Source organism: Miscanthus floridulus, chromosome 9 (genome assembly GCF_019320115.1).
Source record: "Miscanthus floridulus cultivar M001 chromosome 9, ASM1932011v1, whole genome shotgun sequence".
In the NCBI taxonomy this organism is placed as follows: domain Eukaryota; kingdom Viridiplantae; phylum Streptophyta; class Magnoliopsida; order Poales; family Poaceae; genus Miscanthus; species Miscanthus floridulus.
In genome coordinates, this window is record NC_089588.1 from 16,765,009 (window position 1) to 16,782,927 (window position 17,919).

Below are 17,919 nucleotides of genomic sequence, written 5' to 3' on the forward strand. Positions count from 1 at the left end.
TGAGCAGCTCGGGCTGCGGCGGGCAGCGCTTCTTGTGCACGTCCCAGCGCTCGGCGGACGTCGCTCGGCTGATCGGCCACTTGCTGCTGGTTACGAGGGAAGACATGCTTGAAGATGACGACGACAACGAAGCTGGGCTCGCTGCTTTCTTGAGCGCGTCCCACCTCTCGACGGAGTCGGCCCGGCCGGGCTTAGGCGGCGGCGATGTCGCGCTCTTGCCCGGGGATCCGCGTGCGGCGCTGCTCCTGATGCTGTTGGCGGAACAAGGGCTTGACGAGGCTGAGGATTCTATGCTGCCCGGCTTGGTCTTGTGCGCGTCCCACCACTCGTCGGAGTCGGCGCGACTGGTCTTGGCGAGCGGCTTTGGGAGGATGGCGGCGACGCGCGGCGTAGGCAGCAGCGGGAGCATCTTCCACTTTGGCGGGGTCGGGAGGAGCGCCGGGAGAGCCGCGTGTGCCACGGCAAGGTGCACGCGGGCAACCGGGATCGCCATGGGTCGATTCGAAGACGTACGGAGACACGCGCAGGCGCAGCAGAAGCGCCGCAAGTATCGTGGAGATGGAGCAGAGGGGCGACGGTGGGATGAGATGATTCACGGGAGGGCGGCAGAAATATAGGCCCCAATCCACCAGGGGCGCGCGTCGGTCGAATCTGCATGTGCTCGCGAGGGTGAATCGGAGTCGGTGTCCGAATTGGTGAATTCTGTCATCGACGAGCTGCGTGGGTGCCACGCCATTTCTCACCTAGTCGGATTCTTGGCCGCTGAGGAAATCTTTTCCAATAGATTTGAAGAAAGGGCGCAAGATTCAGAGAAACAGAAACGATCGGATGCATGGCCCGCGGTGCCAATAACTTTCGCATCATCGATCTCTGAATCTTGTAGATCGCTGCTACGGTGTATCTCCCATTGTCCACTTCTTCGTTCGATCCATGGCAATAGACGTTCCGCGCGTTCACGTTGCCATGGCGCACGCAGCTCCTCCCGGGCTACTCCCCACCCCGCCCAAATGCACGATGATCTGGTGGGAGCTGCCGTGCGCCGTCATCTTTCCCAGTTCGCCTCCCAAGCCCAGTCGCGCTGACGCCGTTGAGAGGTGGGACGCGCACAAGATTAAACCAGGTGTCACGGCGCCACATCTAAGCCAGCCCAAGTCAGCCCAGCAACAAGAAGGAGTAATCGGGCCCGTCGCAGAAGCTCCAAGACCCACCACGGCCCAGAGTGGGCGGTAGAAACGAATTTCGGTGATTTTCGGATTTTCTCGGTGCAAAATATGCCCAAATTAACTTTGAAAAAATAATGAAATCAGTTCGAAATTTGAACGAAAAGGACAAAAATTTTGAACGAAATCAACGAAAATCGTCCAAAATAATTGAATTAATATACCAAAGCAGTTTTTTTGGTATATTTTGTTTACGAAATCAGTTAACGTCAATTACTACTTCAAGTCTGCATTTTTGTTCAGAAAATTCAGTCTGCACCATCATTGAAGCAGTATCTACATCTGACTCCGAATCGATGAAAACAACACGGACGAAAGGGCCAACTCCTATAGTACCTGCTGCTTTTCATTCCCGCAGATTATGCCTCTGCAGCGCCATCACGGTGGTGATGTCTCTAGCTGCTCCGGCTCTCCTCTCATGGCCGGGCTCGAATCAGATTGGGAATCAGAAAGGCAGATGCGCAGGCAGAGGAACGCAAGGATGGAGTCGCAAGAGATGGGACATGTGCCGCGCAGCCTTGCGTGCGCGATGGTCGCGCGCTTATGCCTCCGCCAGCTCCATCCTACCCGTGGCGGAGCAAGCAGATGCAGAGCAGAGAGCCAGAGAGGAGGAGAGAAGGCCGGCGGCGGCTGAAGCTCGACCAGGAGAGAGAAATAAAATTCCCATCAGATAGGAGTTTATATAGTCAGGAATGGACAAGTGGGCTATATGGATCTTGTTGGGCCAAAAACAAATTCAAAACGGGCCGAAATTTAGAGGCTGGCATAGCAGCTTACCGGGCCTGTCCGGTAGAAACGAATTTCGTCGAAATTCGTGAATTTCGGGCCAAAATTCTGAACTATGATCGAGTGCGCCCCGGCGGTAGCTGAGTAGAAAGGGGAGAGGCAGAGAGAGGAGTCAGCATCTATCATCATTCTTGTAAAAACAATACATTGAACTCGTGTATCCAGGACCTCGTTGGCCCGAGATCATGTTCCTCTTCCCCGCGTCCGATCTCATTGATCGGGTCGCTAACATACCTGGTATCAAAGTTGTCGTTCCGGTGAGCTCTAGAGTCGGCGCCGGTCTCCCATGAGCACTTTACAAGGTTGCAGTGTGCAAGGGGAGCGATGGATCTGGTCGTCGCGAAGATGTTCAACGAAATGCTCAAGAGGATGGAGCAGCTCGATTCACGCTCCGCCGAGTGCTGGGAGCGCCTGGAGAAGCGCTTCGAAGACGCGACGTCCGGCATCCAAGAGCACGACGAAGCCCGCATCGCGTCCCTGGAGAGCTACGCAACCACCCAGTACACCGCTGCCGTCGTCGCCGACAACTGGGGGTCACACTTCGACTCCTGCGTCTCGGACCGGGAGCAGCAGATGGCAGATATCGAGCTCATCCGATTGGCCGAGATTCGCGATGAGCATGATGACCGTGTGGAGGCGCTGGAGGGTGCCGTCGGGGAGCTGCAATCGTGGCAATCGGAGGCCGACGGCCACATCGACGATGTACGCTACGAGCTCCGCCGACTCTCCAAGTCTACTGCGACGCCGACCCGGCCACCCTAGCCAATGGCTCGTTCGGAGTTGGCCGCCGCCGAGCAGCATCCTGGCGGAACAACGGTTGACTGCCCTAACGGACACCGCGTCGAAACGACTACACGAATGCCACCCTATGGCTCGGTCACGACCATAGCGCCTTCCCCGACCAATGGTACGTCCTTTCATCCCCATCTCCGGTTCTCTAGTTCCCGTGCGTCAAACCCAATTCCATCCTCCTCACCGCCAACCCAATCCCCCACCGCCACAATTTGACCCCAATCCCCCACCACCTCACCCAGCTCATCCCAATTCCATTCCCACCAACCACCCCCCATCACTCGGCCACCTCCCTAAGATGCACTTCCTCAAATTCGACGGCGATGATCCCCAATATTTGATGACCTGTGCTCAAAACTACTTCGATCTATATGCTGTCGACCCGTCTATGTGGGTGAAATGCTCCACTATGTAGTTCACTGGGGCCGCTCGCCGCTGGTTTGAGTCGGCCGAACGCCAAATCTCTGGTCAGGATTGGCCTTCGTTTTGTCGTCATTCGTGAGCGTTTTTGCCGCGATCAGCACGAGCTGCTCATCCATCAGCTTTTCCACATCAAGATGACCACAGCGGTTCAAGATTATGTGGATCGCTTTGTTGACCTCATTGAGCAGCTATCCGCTTATACACCCAACCCAGATCACCTATCTTACACTACCCACTTCATCGATGGTCTTCGTGACGATATTCGCGCTATTATTCTTGTTCAGCGGCCACAGGATTTGGATACTGCGTGTACTTTGGCTCTCTTGCAGGAGGAAGCTCTCGAGCCGGGAAGACGCCGTGATGTACGCCGGACTGAGGGGTCGCCGTTCGCCAAGCCGACGGCGCCAAGAGGCGCCCTACCACTGCCTTCTTCTCCTGTGCATGCTGGCGCGCACCCGCCTCCTGATGACAAGAAGCTTACTGAAGACCGTCGTTTCCAACCCAAGCATGTCAGTGTGGATGACAAACTTCAAACACTCTGCTCCTACCGCAAGGCTCGCGGTCTCTGTGTCGGTTGTGGTGAGCGTTGGCAACCTAGCCATAAGTGTGCTCCCGCCATTCAGCTGCACGCCCTCCAAGAGGTCTGGAACATGTGTCAAGAGGCATTCGATTTGGAGGAAGCCGAAACAAGTCACGCAGCAGTCACTGACAACACCAATACTCAACTCTTCTTGCTCCTGTCTGCCGCAGCTCAGTCTGGTACTCCATCCCACCGCACTATGCAATTCAAGGGAATCATTCAGGGACAGGACATTCTCATCCTTGTGGACTCTGGCAGCAGCCACTCCTTCATTAGCAGTTCAGTTGACAGCAGTCATCCGGGCCTGCGCCAGCTGAAATCTCAAGTCAATGTTCAGGTTGCCGACGGAGGATCTATAACTTGTTCCCAAGAGATTCCATTGGCAGTATGGTCAGTACAGGGTTATGAGTTCCAGTATGGTCAGTACAGGGTTATGAGTTCCATTCCAATCTCAAGGTGCTTCCGCTAGGATCCTATGACATGATCATCGGTATGGATTGGCTTGACGCCTTTTCGCCAATGGAGGGCTCGAAAATGGTGATGATTCCTTATGGATCCATACAGATTCTGCTCCAAGGCCAGTCTGATGAGGCCGCTTCTTGCTCATTAGTCCAATTGTACCACATCGGCAATGACTCTTCTGCAGTTGATGGTCCAACAATAGATCCAGCGGTACAGGCTATCTTGGATGAATTCTCTGCAGTCTTTGCTGAACCTACTGGTCTCCCTCCACGGCACTCTTCGCCCTGTTCAGCTGGTACATAAGTCGGCTGGTTTCGGCTGATTCAATAGTGTTATGTGATTGAGAATAAGCTGACCCGGCTGAAAGTTGTTCAAGCGAACAAGGCGTGATCACACTATTCCCTTGATTCCAGGCGCTCAACCAGTGTCGGTACGGCCTTATCGCTATGCGCCGGCTCTCAAGACAGAGATTGAAACACAGGTCACTGATATGCTGCGGACCGGGCTGATTCAACCAAGCACGAGTGCATTCTCTTCTCCAGTGTTACTTGTCAGGAAAAAAGATGGTGGATGGCGATTTTGTGTAGACTACAGAATGTTGAATGCTCTCACAATCAAGTCCAAGTTTCCCATCCCTATCATCGATGAGCTCCTGGATGAGCTATCGGGTGCTTCCTGGTTTTCAGTGTTAGGTCTCCGATCAGGCTTCAATCAGATACGCTTGGCTCCAGGAGAAGAACATAAGACAGCTTTCCAGACTCATTGGGGCCACTTTGAATTTACTGTCATGTCATTTGGGTTGACTGGAGCGCCAAACACCTTCCAGGGAGCAATGAACTCAACTCTGCATCCTTTACTCCGCAAATGCGTCATTGTTTTCTTTGACGACATTCTGCTTTATAGCAAAATCTTTGAAGAGCATCTGTCACATTTGCATCAAGTGCTCTCCCTCCTCGCTAAAGATCAGTGGCAGGTCAAGCTGTCGAAATGCAAATTTGGCCAGCAGAGCATATCTTACTTGGGACACATAGTCAGTTCATCTGGTGTTGCCACTGATCCAAGTAAAATTCAAGACATCAAGAATTGGCCGTCTCCGCAGGACATCAAACAGCTTCGCAGTTTTCTCAGATTGGGTGGCTATTACAGAAAGTTCGTCCATCATTTCGCTGTCATAGCTCGGCCGCTCACTGACCTGTTAAAGAAGGGAGCTCTGTTCGTCTGGACGCCATCTCATCAGTCGGCTTTCTCTGCTTTGCAAAATGCCCTGATGACTGCTCTAGTACTTGCTTTACCCGACTTCTCGAAGCCCTTTCAGATTCAAACCGATGCCAGTGAACTTGGTGTGGGCGCGGTGTTACTACAACTACAAGACAGTCATCCTTTAGCCTTTGTCAGCAAGGCCCTAGGACCAAGAACCCAAGGGCTGTCCACATATGAGAAGGAGTACCTCGCAGTTTTCATCGCTGTCGAGCAATGGCGCGCATACTTACAGCATGGAGAGTTTGTCATATTCACCGACCAACGTAGCTTGGTGCACAGTACAGACCAACGCCTTCATACACCATGGCAACTCAAACTCTACACTAAGCTGGTGGGTCTCCAGTACAAGATCGTTTACAAACCCGGTGCGTCAAACCAGGCAGCTGATGCCCTTTCCCGGCATCCTGTCCTGTCTGCACATCTTCATGCTCTCACCTCGGTCACACCGACCTGGTTAGCTGATGTTGCGGCCGGCTATGACAAGGATCCAGCATCATTGAAGATCATTCAAGACCACCTACTGTCACCGGATTCCCACCCTCAGTATACTTTCAATGATGGAATTCTCCCGTGGTCGTATCTGGATTGGTTCCAACGCTCATCTTCACAGCGTGTGATATCTGCTATGCACAACAGTGCCATGGGCGGTCATTCTGGGTTCCCTATTACTTTTAGCAAGATTAAGCAGCTATTCGCCTGGAAAGGCATGAAGACGGATGTCAAGAATTTTGTGGCCGCTTGCTCTGTGTGTGTCCAGGCGAAGCCTGACCGAGCTCGATATCCTGGCCTTCTAGCGCCGTTGCCGGTACCATCTGAATCCTGGCAAGTGATCTCGATGGATTTCATGGAAGGTCTCCCTCGTTCCGGTGCTGCAAACTGCGTGATGGTTGTCGTGGGCAGGTTCAGTAAATTCGCTCATTTCATTCCACTCTTACATTCGTTCAGTGCACAGCAGGTAGCTCAGGCCTTCCTGGACAATATTTACCGCCTTCATGGACTGCCAACGCACATCATCAGCGATCGAGATCGCATTTTCACGAGTGTGTTTTGGCGAGAGCTCTTCCGGCTGGCTCAGACGACGCTGTCCATGAGCTCGGCCTATCATCCGCAGACGGACGGCCAGACGGAACGCGTCAACCAATGCCTCGTATCTGCGATGCTTCGTCCACTCATGCCCTCGGCAATGGCTCAAGTGGATACCCCTTGCAGAGTTCTGGTACAACACCAGACTGCATTCCTCCATCAACAGGACACCGTTCGAGGTACTATACTCATCCTCCTCACCATTTTGGCCTCTCGGCTACTTCAATTTCCTCCGCTCCTGAAGTCGAAGCCTTACTGACTTAACGTGCTACTATGATGGCGTCTGTCCGGCAACACCTTCACCGAGCTCAACAATGAATGAAGACTCAGGCGGACAAGCGCTGTTCTGAGCGCACGTCTACCTCAAGCTCCAACCGTATGTCCAGTCCTCCCTGGCGCCAAGGTCACACCAGAAGCTGTCCTTTTGCTACTTCGGGCATACAAGGTGATCAACTGCATCGGCTCTGTCGCCTACAAGTTGGAACTCCCTCCTTCGTCGGTCCACCCGGTGTTCCACGTCTCGCTCCTCAAGCCAGCACCATCGACCAAGTAAGTTCCCACGAGCTCCGGCCTGGGGACATGCCAGTGCCCAAGGGGGAGGGGATGTCACGGCGCCACATCTAAGCTAGCCCAAGTCAGCCCAGCAACCAAGAAGGAGTAATTGGGCCCGTCGCAGAAGCTCCAAGACCCACGGCCCAGAGTGGACGTGTATCGAGCAAGGTTTTTTTTACCGGTAGGAAAAAAATCGGTCCCCAACGATAAATATGAAATTTTAGAAATATTGGGTCAAATTTAGATAAATTCATATTGATTTTAAAAAAAATTGACATCATTTCACTAGAAAAATTCACTAATCCATCATCCATTACAACTTTATATAACATCGACGATATAACACAATATATCACTATGGTAATATAGCAGGTTGACGGTGGGCAAGCTGCATATGCTAGCGCCATCGAATGTGTGAGTGATAAAATTAAATAAATTTGAAGAAACTTAGGACTTTGATAAGACTAGAGGTTACGGAGAAACTTAGGGCTTTGATAAGACTAGAGGATACGGAGGGTCATTTTAGTGTGGTCTAATGATGCCTTTTTTCGCGACCGATGCTGTTTTATATAATGGAGTAACTACTTGCGCAGCTAGCTTATGGTGTTATAATTTGAATGTTTTCTATGTATTCGTAGGTCTTAGACTTCATCTGAATTTGGTGCCTCTTGCAAACCCAAACTGTAAACGGATGCATTCATCAGCATGTATCGTACGTCTTGATTGATTATGTTTCAATTTCAAGAATTCAACTCGTATTCAAAATGAATTGCTAGTGTTTTAGTTGCCGATTGAAACATCGAGAACACTCTGCCATAAGAACTGTTGGAGAAGAACGTATTTATTTTTTAGAAGAAAAAATAATTTATTTAATTGGAGAAGAATGAATGGAAGCACCACAAATTGTAAGCACATTTCCAATGCCAACGCGTAAACCTAGTTACTGCCCATCCAAACAATCACATCCGGTTGAGTATTATTAGCAATCGGCTAATTTTATTTCTCTTAGCCAAATTTCCCATTCAATGAAAACATAACATCTGCATCCATGTGATCTTTTGTCATACCTGCAGAATAAAAACAGCTGATTTGTTTTACTTCCCAGTCAAAATTGACTAAGGAAGCATATAGATAGAAATAAATACAGTCGAATTTCCAATGGAAATGACACAAATGAAGCTTCATTTCTATGCAAAACAAAAATAAAAGAGGTTATCCTTTTTTCAATTGCAGTCGTAATAACAAAAAAATAACCAAGATTATCCAAAATTGTAGACGAATCTTATTTAGGCATTTACTACATCAATCCCCTCTCAAAAAACACATCATTTTAGAGCATCTCCAAGAGTACCCAATAATTTGTTCTAAAAAACATGATGTTTTCCAACTCTCGGAGTATTGGAAAGGAAAAATGAGGCTATCTCGAAGAGTACCCAATATTTGACTTCCAAAATATCAAAATTTTGGTCCCACACATTTTTTTCTGCGTGTTTTTTTTCGTCACAAGTTCGCGACCTAGTCGCATCTAGGTCGCCGCCGCTTCCCTTCACGGTGTTGCCGATCCCCAGCCTGCAGCAGCCGGTGGTAGCCAGCCATGGCCGGCTTCCTGCTCGCCGCCGGGACCTCCCAGCCGGCTGCTGGGCACAGCAGGAAGGCCAGCCTCGCCCAACCGCACCGGCTAGGCACAACAAGCCGCCCAATTTCGCCCAACCGCGATTAGGAAGCCATAGCCGGCCGCCAACCTCTCCCGACCAGCAGCAGAACGCTGGGAGTGTCTCCCAGCTGGCCAGTGCTGGCTGCCATCATTCACAGACAGGCTATATGCCATGAGTGCTTCCAAATCACTTCTTCAAAGAGAATTGGATGATTCATCTTCAGATGACGATGATTATTTGATCTTGTCAGCTGCTAAAGGAAGACATGGTGGTTGTCTCAGGCCATCAAGTTATTTATCGAGATAGAGAAGGCAGCCACCAAAGGATGCTTCAAGATTATTTAGCGGATGATCTGACATACGGCCCACATTTATTCCGTCGGAGGTTGGTGTGCATTCACTTGTGATTGATTGGTACATACTATGTAGTTAATTATTATATGAGTTGTTTAACATTTTTTATTTATTTCAGGTACAGAATGAGTAAGGAGCTTTTCCTACGCATAATGAATGTTGTAGAATCACACGATGACTACTCTATGCAAAAAAGGAGTGCGGCCAATGACTTGGATTAAGTTACTTCCAGAAAGGCACCGCAGCATTTCGTATGCTAACTTATGGAGTTCCAGTTGATGCTACGGATGAGTACGTTCGCGTTGGAGAAAGTACCGCAATTGAGAGCCTACGAAGGTTTGTTGTTGCAGTAGTTAATATATTTGAAGATGAATACCTGAGATCTTCTGATGAGGCTGACACAACACATTTACTGTCATCCACCTATGCATAATGGAACTGTCTATTCTGTGAGCTTCAGTTTTCTTGTTTTCTTATAGTAATCATGAATTCTACTCAAAAGGCAGGCAGGGGCGGCCAGCCGCGCGGGCTCTGCTTGGCCAATCGTTGCTGCGGCCGGCAATTGCCCTACAGGAGGTGGCTGCGGCCTCTGTGAGGAAGAGAGCGGCCAGGAGGGGATAAGGAAAAATAGGGGAAAAAAAGAAAAGCGATGGACAGTATGGTAATTTTAGTCTTTTTGTCCATCACATAATGATGTTTTGCCAAACAGGAAGAGAAAACACAGCTCAGCTCATAGGTAAAACTGCTCATTGAACAAAAAAACAGATTTGCTGGTGAAGCTGAGCTGTGCCGAACGGGCCTTACATCCACCTGCTAATAGATGGTTGGATGTCTAAGATCCGGCTACGAATAGGTGGTTGGACAGTGAGTTGAAGGTGCATATGAGCTATTAGCACATATTGGCAATTCCAAACATGCTAAAGAAACTAATAGTTAGCAGCCCTCTAGCAAATAATTAGCAGATTTGTTAGCAAGTCTAGTGAGATCCACTAGTACTAATCTTAGCTGTTAAGTTTTAGTGCTAATGGATACAAACAAGCCCTGATGTGTTGAAACGTACAAAAGTAGCGTATAGTATAGTAGCAACAAAGGTCTTCTCGAAGGCAAGACCTGTCAGCCAATTCACCTCCGGCCAAGACTCAATAAACTTCAAGAACATATGAAAGGGATAGAATTTTTGGTGCTGTGCAACTGCCACAGCTTTTCGTTTATAGCTTCCTCTTATATTTGTATGGTTACATTACATGGAGGAAACTTGAAAGAAGAAAGAAGCGGCAGAGCTCGTTCGAGCTGCTGCATGCGCGGCCACAACCACTACCGGATACAGGAGCTTTACCGAGTGCCAGCCCCCAAAACACTTGGCAAACCGTTTGCCGAGTGTTACACTCGGCAAACGACACTCGATAAATAGTTTGTCGGACACTCGATAAATGGTTTATTGGCAAACGCTGTTCATGCCAATCCACAGCTGCCCTTCCTGCCGGGGCTCGGGGTTGCCGTCAAAGCGTCCGGCCCGGCGTGGTTGGAGGCACCCTGGACCGCATCCTTCTGCCGGAGCAGGAAGCTCCGGCACCCGTTGAAGGTGATCTTCTCGTCTTCTTTGAGCGCTGCACGGGCAAGGCATGGCACAAGAGATCAAACAGATGAGATCGAATCGAATCATACATCAGGGAGTCGAGAAGCAAGCAAAGCAGATCCAAATTTTGACGAAAGAGACAAACAGATAGTGGCGCTGGCTGCATCGCGAAGGCAACCAAATTCCCCGGGAACACAGATTGGCATTACGAGAAGAAGAAAATCTCCCAAATTCAGAGGGCGGTGAAAATGTTAAAATCAATCTCGAATTGCATTCACAGAAGGAGCAGTCAGGAATGCGGGGAGAAACCGTCGACAGGCAAACAAGAGGACGAAATCACGAAACAGAATCTGCCCCACCAGTCGGAGGTCCGGCCGGCCGGGATCACGCGCCAACCGCACGGGAGGAGGAAGGGACAGGGACGAGCGAGGCGGACCTTGAGGAAAACAACGCCGGCGGGCTTCTCCGTGCGGCGCGCTCCTCCCACCCAGCTGGAGCCGATCAGCCTGACCTCCGCTACTACATAAACTTTATTGGAGGCGGATGATTTGGGTTTCCCGCGGCGGGCAAAGCCGTCCGCCACGGCCTACAGGCCACGGTAAATCGTGGCTTAACCGCGACGGACGGCTTTACCCGCCGCGGTTAACCGATTTACCGCGGCGGGCGGTGTAACGTGCCCGCTGCGGTAAATATACTTTTACCACGGCGGGCACGTTACACCGCCTGCCGCGGTAAATCGGTTAACCGCGGCGGGCACCTTTTGTGGCCCGCCGTGGTTATGTTAATTAGCCGTGGCGGGCTTTCTTATTTGACCGCCTCGGTAAATTATTTCCTGAATTAAAAAAAACAGCAGGCATATAAATTCAAATAAAATACAACAGGCATATAAATTCAAATTCAAATTCAAATCACATCCAGATTTCACAGATTAAACTTAAAAAGTATGCAGACATTCAGCCTGTTCGGGAGGCCGTATCGTATCGTGGATTATTTACTGCTGGCTGGTTTGGTGTGAGAGAAAAACACTGTTCCCGGCTGGAAATTTACGATCGTTTACGAGCAAGCGAACAGGCTTATTATACATGAAATAATATACATATATATATACATTCACTTAGTCGTTCTTGTCATCGTTAATTCATTACATTTACATATTAAAGTCGTTATACATGCGCTAAGGTGTAATCCTGCGGACGCATCATCGTGGGCCATTTCCTCAGTCTCTCGTACTCCGGTAACATCGCTAGCGGGCTGTTCTCATGGAAGAACGTGCCCCCTTCAAGCACGTATTTGTCTAAGACAAACTTACATATATCCGCCTTTATCTGCTTGAAGCTGTGTTGGATGCTCTGCATGTCTCTCGACCAGTTCAATCCATTCTTGAGCACCCTCCAACTGCTGCTGTACTGCTTGCACAGCCTCAGGAACTCACAGGCGTAGAAGCCACAGGTTTGTGATCCTACCGGTTGTTTGGCACACTGCATGATCGATACGCAAGCATTACAACACAGGCATTAGAACGCATATGAACGGAAAGCACAATTAAACCTTTCAAATACTTACCGGAAAGTTGCGTCTGATTTTGATGCGGTTCTTATGCTTAGCCTTAAAATTCTCTATTCTTCGATCATAGCATTCAGGATCCTTCACGTACTCCTTATAAGCGCTATATATGAAATGTACTAGTATTAGATAGGGCATTAGAACGCATATGAGAAGACAGTTCAATCACTTACACTTTGAGGCAATCTTCAAAGGCCTTGTACCCATTTAAGTTTGGCAGTGTCAATGAATCAAATACGCAGGCCCTGCCATCATGAGGGTAGATGATAAATGCAACCTAGTGACCCTCGAGGCCTTGGCTGCGCCATTGAAACAAAATACAGGTTACGACGAGAAATAATAATTCTAGCTAGCTACACACTTATCTCTACAGGCATGTATTCGACTTACCCAAAGTGGTAGGTAGCTAGGATACACCCATGTCCCCTGATCTTCTTCATTGCTCCTAGTATGTACCTTGAAATGTTCAACTTCTCATTGTCCATCAGTTTCTTCCTGTGCGCCTCTCTCTGTCGCTTGGTCAAGTCTTTCATGGTTGGATGATTGTCATCTAGGTGGTAACCAATGATGATTCTTTGAGCAATATGCATTGGAGATAGATAGATAACATCAAGTTTTAGTTCCTTGGATATATAGGCCATCAACCTGCAAGGACAAGCCATCGTGGCATATATAAGTAGTCTTGACCGATTCAAAGGCAGGTGATATGTGAAACTCGCAATTCATCACTTACATAGAGAACAAGGTGACTTGGGCGATGTCAAGGTCTTGTTCTCGCAGTAGTCTGTACATGTCGTGGAAGTCCACGGGGAGTTCTACATCGTTGCCGGGCAAGTGGAAGTACTCCGCCACAACCTTGACTAGAAAACCATGCAGGCCAGCTTTTGCCGCTTCCATGTACCAGAGATGAAACCTCCTTGTCTCCCACCTTTCCTCGTCGACGAGTTGGGCCTTGGTTATCATGAACTTACCATGCTCGTAATGGCCGTGGCAGTCATCCGATTCAGGAAATAGATGGAAAGGTGATCTCGGCCTGGGATAGAAATGTTAGTACCATATTATGGCAAAGAAAAGTTATTAGCAAATTATGCTCACCACTACCATACCTTTCGAACTCAAGTGAGTATGTGAGCTGCCCTTGGTCGCCTTTAGTCTTCACCGGAGGTGGAGGACAGTGGCTTGTGCTCGCAATGGCAGCAGGCGGTGTCTTTGCCCCCAGTTCCTCCGTGCCTCTCGGTCCTTTGCTCGTGCCCTTAGACGGACTGTCGGGAGGTGGAGGTGGACTTGTTGGAGGAGGAGAACGAGGGTGAGGGCTTGTGCCTCCCGGTGCTTTGCTCGTGCCCTTAGACGGACTGTCGGGAGGTGGAGGTGGACTTGTTGTTGGAGGAGGAGAACGAGGGTGAGGGCTTGTGCCTCGGGGTGAGTTCCTTCCCTTGTCATCCCCGCCATTGCCTTCCTCATCGCCGTCGCTGTGATCCAGATCATCGGGGGGACAAGATCCGGCAACGGATGGTTGTGATGCTGGTGTCGCTGTCAGCGTAGAAGTCGGCGTCGAGAGAATGATCTCTATGTTGTCCTTGTTCCATAGGACTTCGGAACCCAAGGCAGCTCCAAGGATCGTTATCCCTTCTGCGTTTGGATATTCCATTTCAAATTCTTCGTATTCGGTCGCATACCATGTAAGTATCACGGCAGCATAGTTGGCAAGGATCTGGTCTTGGTTGAAATCTTTGATATCTTCTTTGGGGTGCATGTAACCCTCACCCACGGTCAACTTTTTCGCCCTACCGAACGGGATCGTGAGCTAGACGCGCATGGGTTCCTGGATGGCGTCGACGGGGTGCCTTGGGCGATCCTCGATCATCGGCAGTGGCTGCCCTTGTGTCTGCCCTTGTGGAACTTGAGGCACGGCCACGCCAGCCTGGTGAAGCATCTCTGACCTCATCGACACCATATCTGGGTCATTGCTCATGAAGGCTTCTTTTATGGACCGGCTGATCATTTTGGCCACGCCTTGATCATAGCCCTTCTGAAAGATGCCCTCCTTGTACCTCTGCCTTGACCGGTATGTGGCAGCGTCGGATTGCCATGACTCCACTGAGTTCCATCTCATCTTCGATGACATGCCACGGACGTGGCCACGGTGCTCGGGGGTTCCCAGCGCCAGGGTCAGCAAGTCCTAGCCCCTGCGAACCTCAAAGCTGTCCTTGGATTTAGCGGCCTCGATGATAGCCCTCTCCACCTCCTCGACCTTGGGCTCATTGAACTTGCTCATGCCCTCCTTGAGCTTCTTCGGCTTGCGGGCATAGATGAAGTCCTTAGCCCTCAAGTCTACAACATCGTACGGATTAGGAAGCCCGACGGCAGCTCTAGCCCTTTCTTCCTCTCGCCACTAGGGCCTCTTACCAGCAAACCCAGTCATGCCCAAGTGGTGGGGGTGCAGGTTCTTCTTCGCGAGTGCGCTGAACTTGGCGCTCTTTGCCTTTGCTTGTTCTGTTGTTCTTTGTTTGCAGAACTCTTCCCAGTGATGTTCCTTCACCATAGTGTATTTGACACAGGGTGACTTGCCTAGCTTCAGGTAGTACCTGGTCAGCATGGACTTGAAGTTTCTAAAGGCTCTTCCTGCCACGTGCATGATCCACTCCCTTCACTTGTTCAAATTGGCGTCCTCGGGATAATGGAAGCTCCTCGTCACCTCACCCCAGATATGTGTCTTGTAGTCGACCGGGACATTGTTCCACTCCTCCCAAGTGATCTCCACCTTGTCCTTGACTATACATGCCACCTGGTTGCTGAACTTGGCAAGGACCGTGGGTGGCGACAACGGGTTTCCCTCTGGTCCCACCTCATGGATCACATGGACTTCGCCGTGGATTTCCCTCCGGTGCCTCCCGTGTTCCCCCCTTCTCAGCTTTGTCCTCTGACCCCTAGACTTGCCTGAAGTGGTTGGAGATGGAGCAAGGGGTTCTTTGTCCCTGACTTGTTCCTCCTCGAAATTCAATTCTCGAGGCACCACCGGCATTTGTTCAGGGTTTGGAGACCGTGCACTTTCAACTTCATCGTCCCTCGGTTGGTAGGTCGGATCATCTTCATCCTCTGTACGATGTTTCTTTGTTGGCCTCGGGGTCACGGACATGTGGCTCTCGAGGCTAGTTGATGATGATGCACTAGGTGTAGGGTCGCGCCATTCGCTTATCGGTTCCTCCGCCATTGGAAAGCTACAATGAATACATATTTCAGTTGTATAGACACAGTTATAGAGTAGTAAAGTAGAGTAGTATTAGAGTAGTAAAGTAGAGTAGTACTAGAGTAGTAAAGTAGTAGTAGTTGGCTCAGATTTGCCCCATAGTCATCACATCGCTTTTAAACTGGTTGCTTGTATCTGGTATACAAGCCATCCTAGTTTAGCGGGGGCACTCGATCATCATCGCTGCCGCCTCAGCATAAAAGGGTTCACATCATTGCATATGCCACTGCCTCAGCTTAGAAGTGTGAAAAGAATCATCATTGCAAATACCAAACAAAAGCCATCAAGATAGTTTCAAAATTCGGCCCCAAAGGGCTAAGTCCTTCGGCCACCAAGATAGAGTAGAAGACTAGAGGAGGTGAGAGTAGAGTAGAGTAGAGTAAGAGGAGTAGAGTAAGAACTGTACAGCTCAAAAGTTTGTTTGGCAACATAGGCAGCAATAAACCCCCATCACAGCTCAATCAAATTTAGTCAGTAAGAGTAAGAGTAGTAGAGGAACTGCTCAATTTAGTCAGCAAGAGCATAGTAGAGGAGTAGGCAGTAGAGGAGGAGGGAGTAGAGGAGTAGGCAGTAGAGGAGGAGGGAGTAGAGGAGGAGGGAGTAGTAGTAGGCAGTAGTAGTAGTATACAACAGTAGTATAGCAGTAGTATAGGAGTAGTATAGGAGGACAGTAGTAGCAGACAGTATAGGAATAGATTAAGTAGAGAAATAGGTAGCACCACCACCAAAATTATATCAAATTTGGCAAAATTGCAGCAGAGTGGCCAATTCATCTCAAAATTCTCACAACTTTAGCATGTGATCAGTTTAAAGGCAAGGTGCATCATAGGCAGTGCCATATGCTCAGAATTTTGTCACAAATTTCTTTGGCATCATAGGCAGCATGTAATTACAAATTTTATTCTTGTAGACAATGCTGTTGAGATTCGATGCTGTTGGAGACAACCCTGTATAAATAGGTCACAAATTCCAGCTAAATATGGAAACAGCTCAACCCTGTTGGAGATAAGCCTATAAAGTGGATTGTTAAAAAGACAGCCAGGTTTCACGGCTAAATATGGGCGATATTGAAAATTCCTATCCACGAATTACGTGACTACATATTCAAAGTTGCTTGGCATAATGAGCATATAATTTATAATTAAGCCTAGAAATAGCTCTAAGAGCTCTATGAAACAGACCCTAACTGAAAACTGCCTTAAACACTAAGTTAACAGAAGAATTAGAAGACTCCTCATCATACCTGAAGGAAAGACAGTTTTGCATTTTCACAGTAGACAGAACAACGTAGTGGAACCTAGAGAAAGCTAGGATAGCCCAAATGTGAATCTCTAATTACATTTCAGATGGGGAAAATATAGCAGTTACTACAAGAATAAAATTTGAGCTTTGGAGACAGCATTGTAATTACAGAACCAAGGTACTACATAGTTCTTACCTTGGCCTGGGCGCAGCAGGTTCCAAGTGAGGAGGTAGCGGCTAGAGCCTGTCTGTGCTCCAAGGACAGGGCCCGGCGTGTGGACGGTGACCGGGGAGGAGGACGGGGATGGTGACCGGGGAGGAGGACGGGGCCTGGCGTGTGGACGGTGATCGCGGAGGAGCTCGGTGGCCGGCGCTAGGGTTCCGGGGACGGGGCCCAGCACGGAGGAGCTTGGTGGGCACTAGAGCAAGGGTTCTGGGGAGAGGAGGACGGGGGCAGGGCATGGACACAGGGGAGGAGGATGGGGCGGGGGGGCGCGTGCGGTGGCCGCGGAGGAGCTCGGTGGACGGCGCTAGGGTTTCGGGGATGGGGCCCAGCACGGAGGAGCTCGGCGGGCAGAGCAAGGGTTCTGGGGAGAGGAGGACAGGGGCGGGGCACGGGCACGGGGGAGGAGGACGGGGGCGGGGGGCGTGTGCGGTGGCCGCGGAGGAGCTCGGTGGCCGGCGCTAGGGTTCCGAGGATGGGGCCCAGCGCGGAGGAGCTCGGCGGGCGGAGCAAGGGTTCCGGGGAGAGGAGGACGGGGGCGGGGGTCACATATATAGCCATTGATTAACCACGGCGATCAATATAATTCACCCGCCACGGTAAATGTTTACTGCAGCGGGCACTTATACTGCCCGCCACTATTAATCTATTAACCGCGGCAGGCGCTGTTACATGCCCGCCACGGTTAATACTGCTGCACTAATTTGCCTCTGGCTATATTATTCCTATGGAGTAGATAAGGTGTTGCCTCTGTATAACCAAAGACAAACTATTTGGCTGTATATAAGCACTAGTTAATTGATCAAGTCACTGGGTGAAAAAATAGATAAAAAGATTTCAACATCTTTGGATGTGTATTAACTGCATTATTGGCTGAATAAAAAAAAACTGCATTATAGTCC

The 17,919-nt window shown here is 49.8% G+C and overlaps 1 protein-coding gene across 1 annotated transcript; it reads right to left on the reverse strand.

Moving 5' to 3' along the window:
- Window positions 1-17,167: 17,167 nt before the first annotated feature.
- On the reverse strand, window positions 17,168-17,578 carry LOC136479332 (early nodulin-20-like). Its single transcript, XM_066477229.1, has one exon. The coding sequence runs from the start codon at window positions 17,576-17,578 to the stop codon at window positions 17,168-17,170; it is 411 nt and encodes a 136-aa protein (XP_066333326.1).
- Between the last annotated feature and the right edge of the window lie 341 nt (window positions 17,579-17,919).

Excerpts from the sequence above, each read along its gene's own strand:
- LOC136479332 (XM_066477229.1), bottom strand. The coding sequence starts at position 17,578 with ATGGCTATATATGTGACCCCCGCCCCCGTCCTCCTCTCCCCGGAACCC.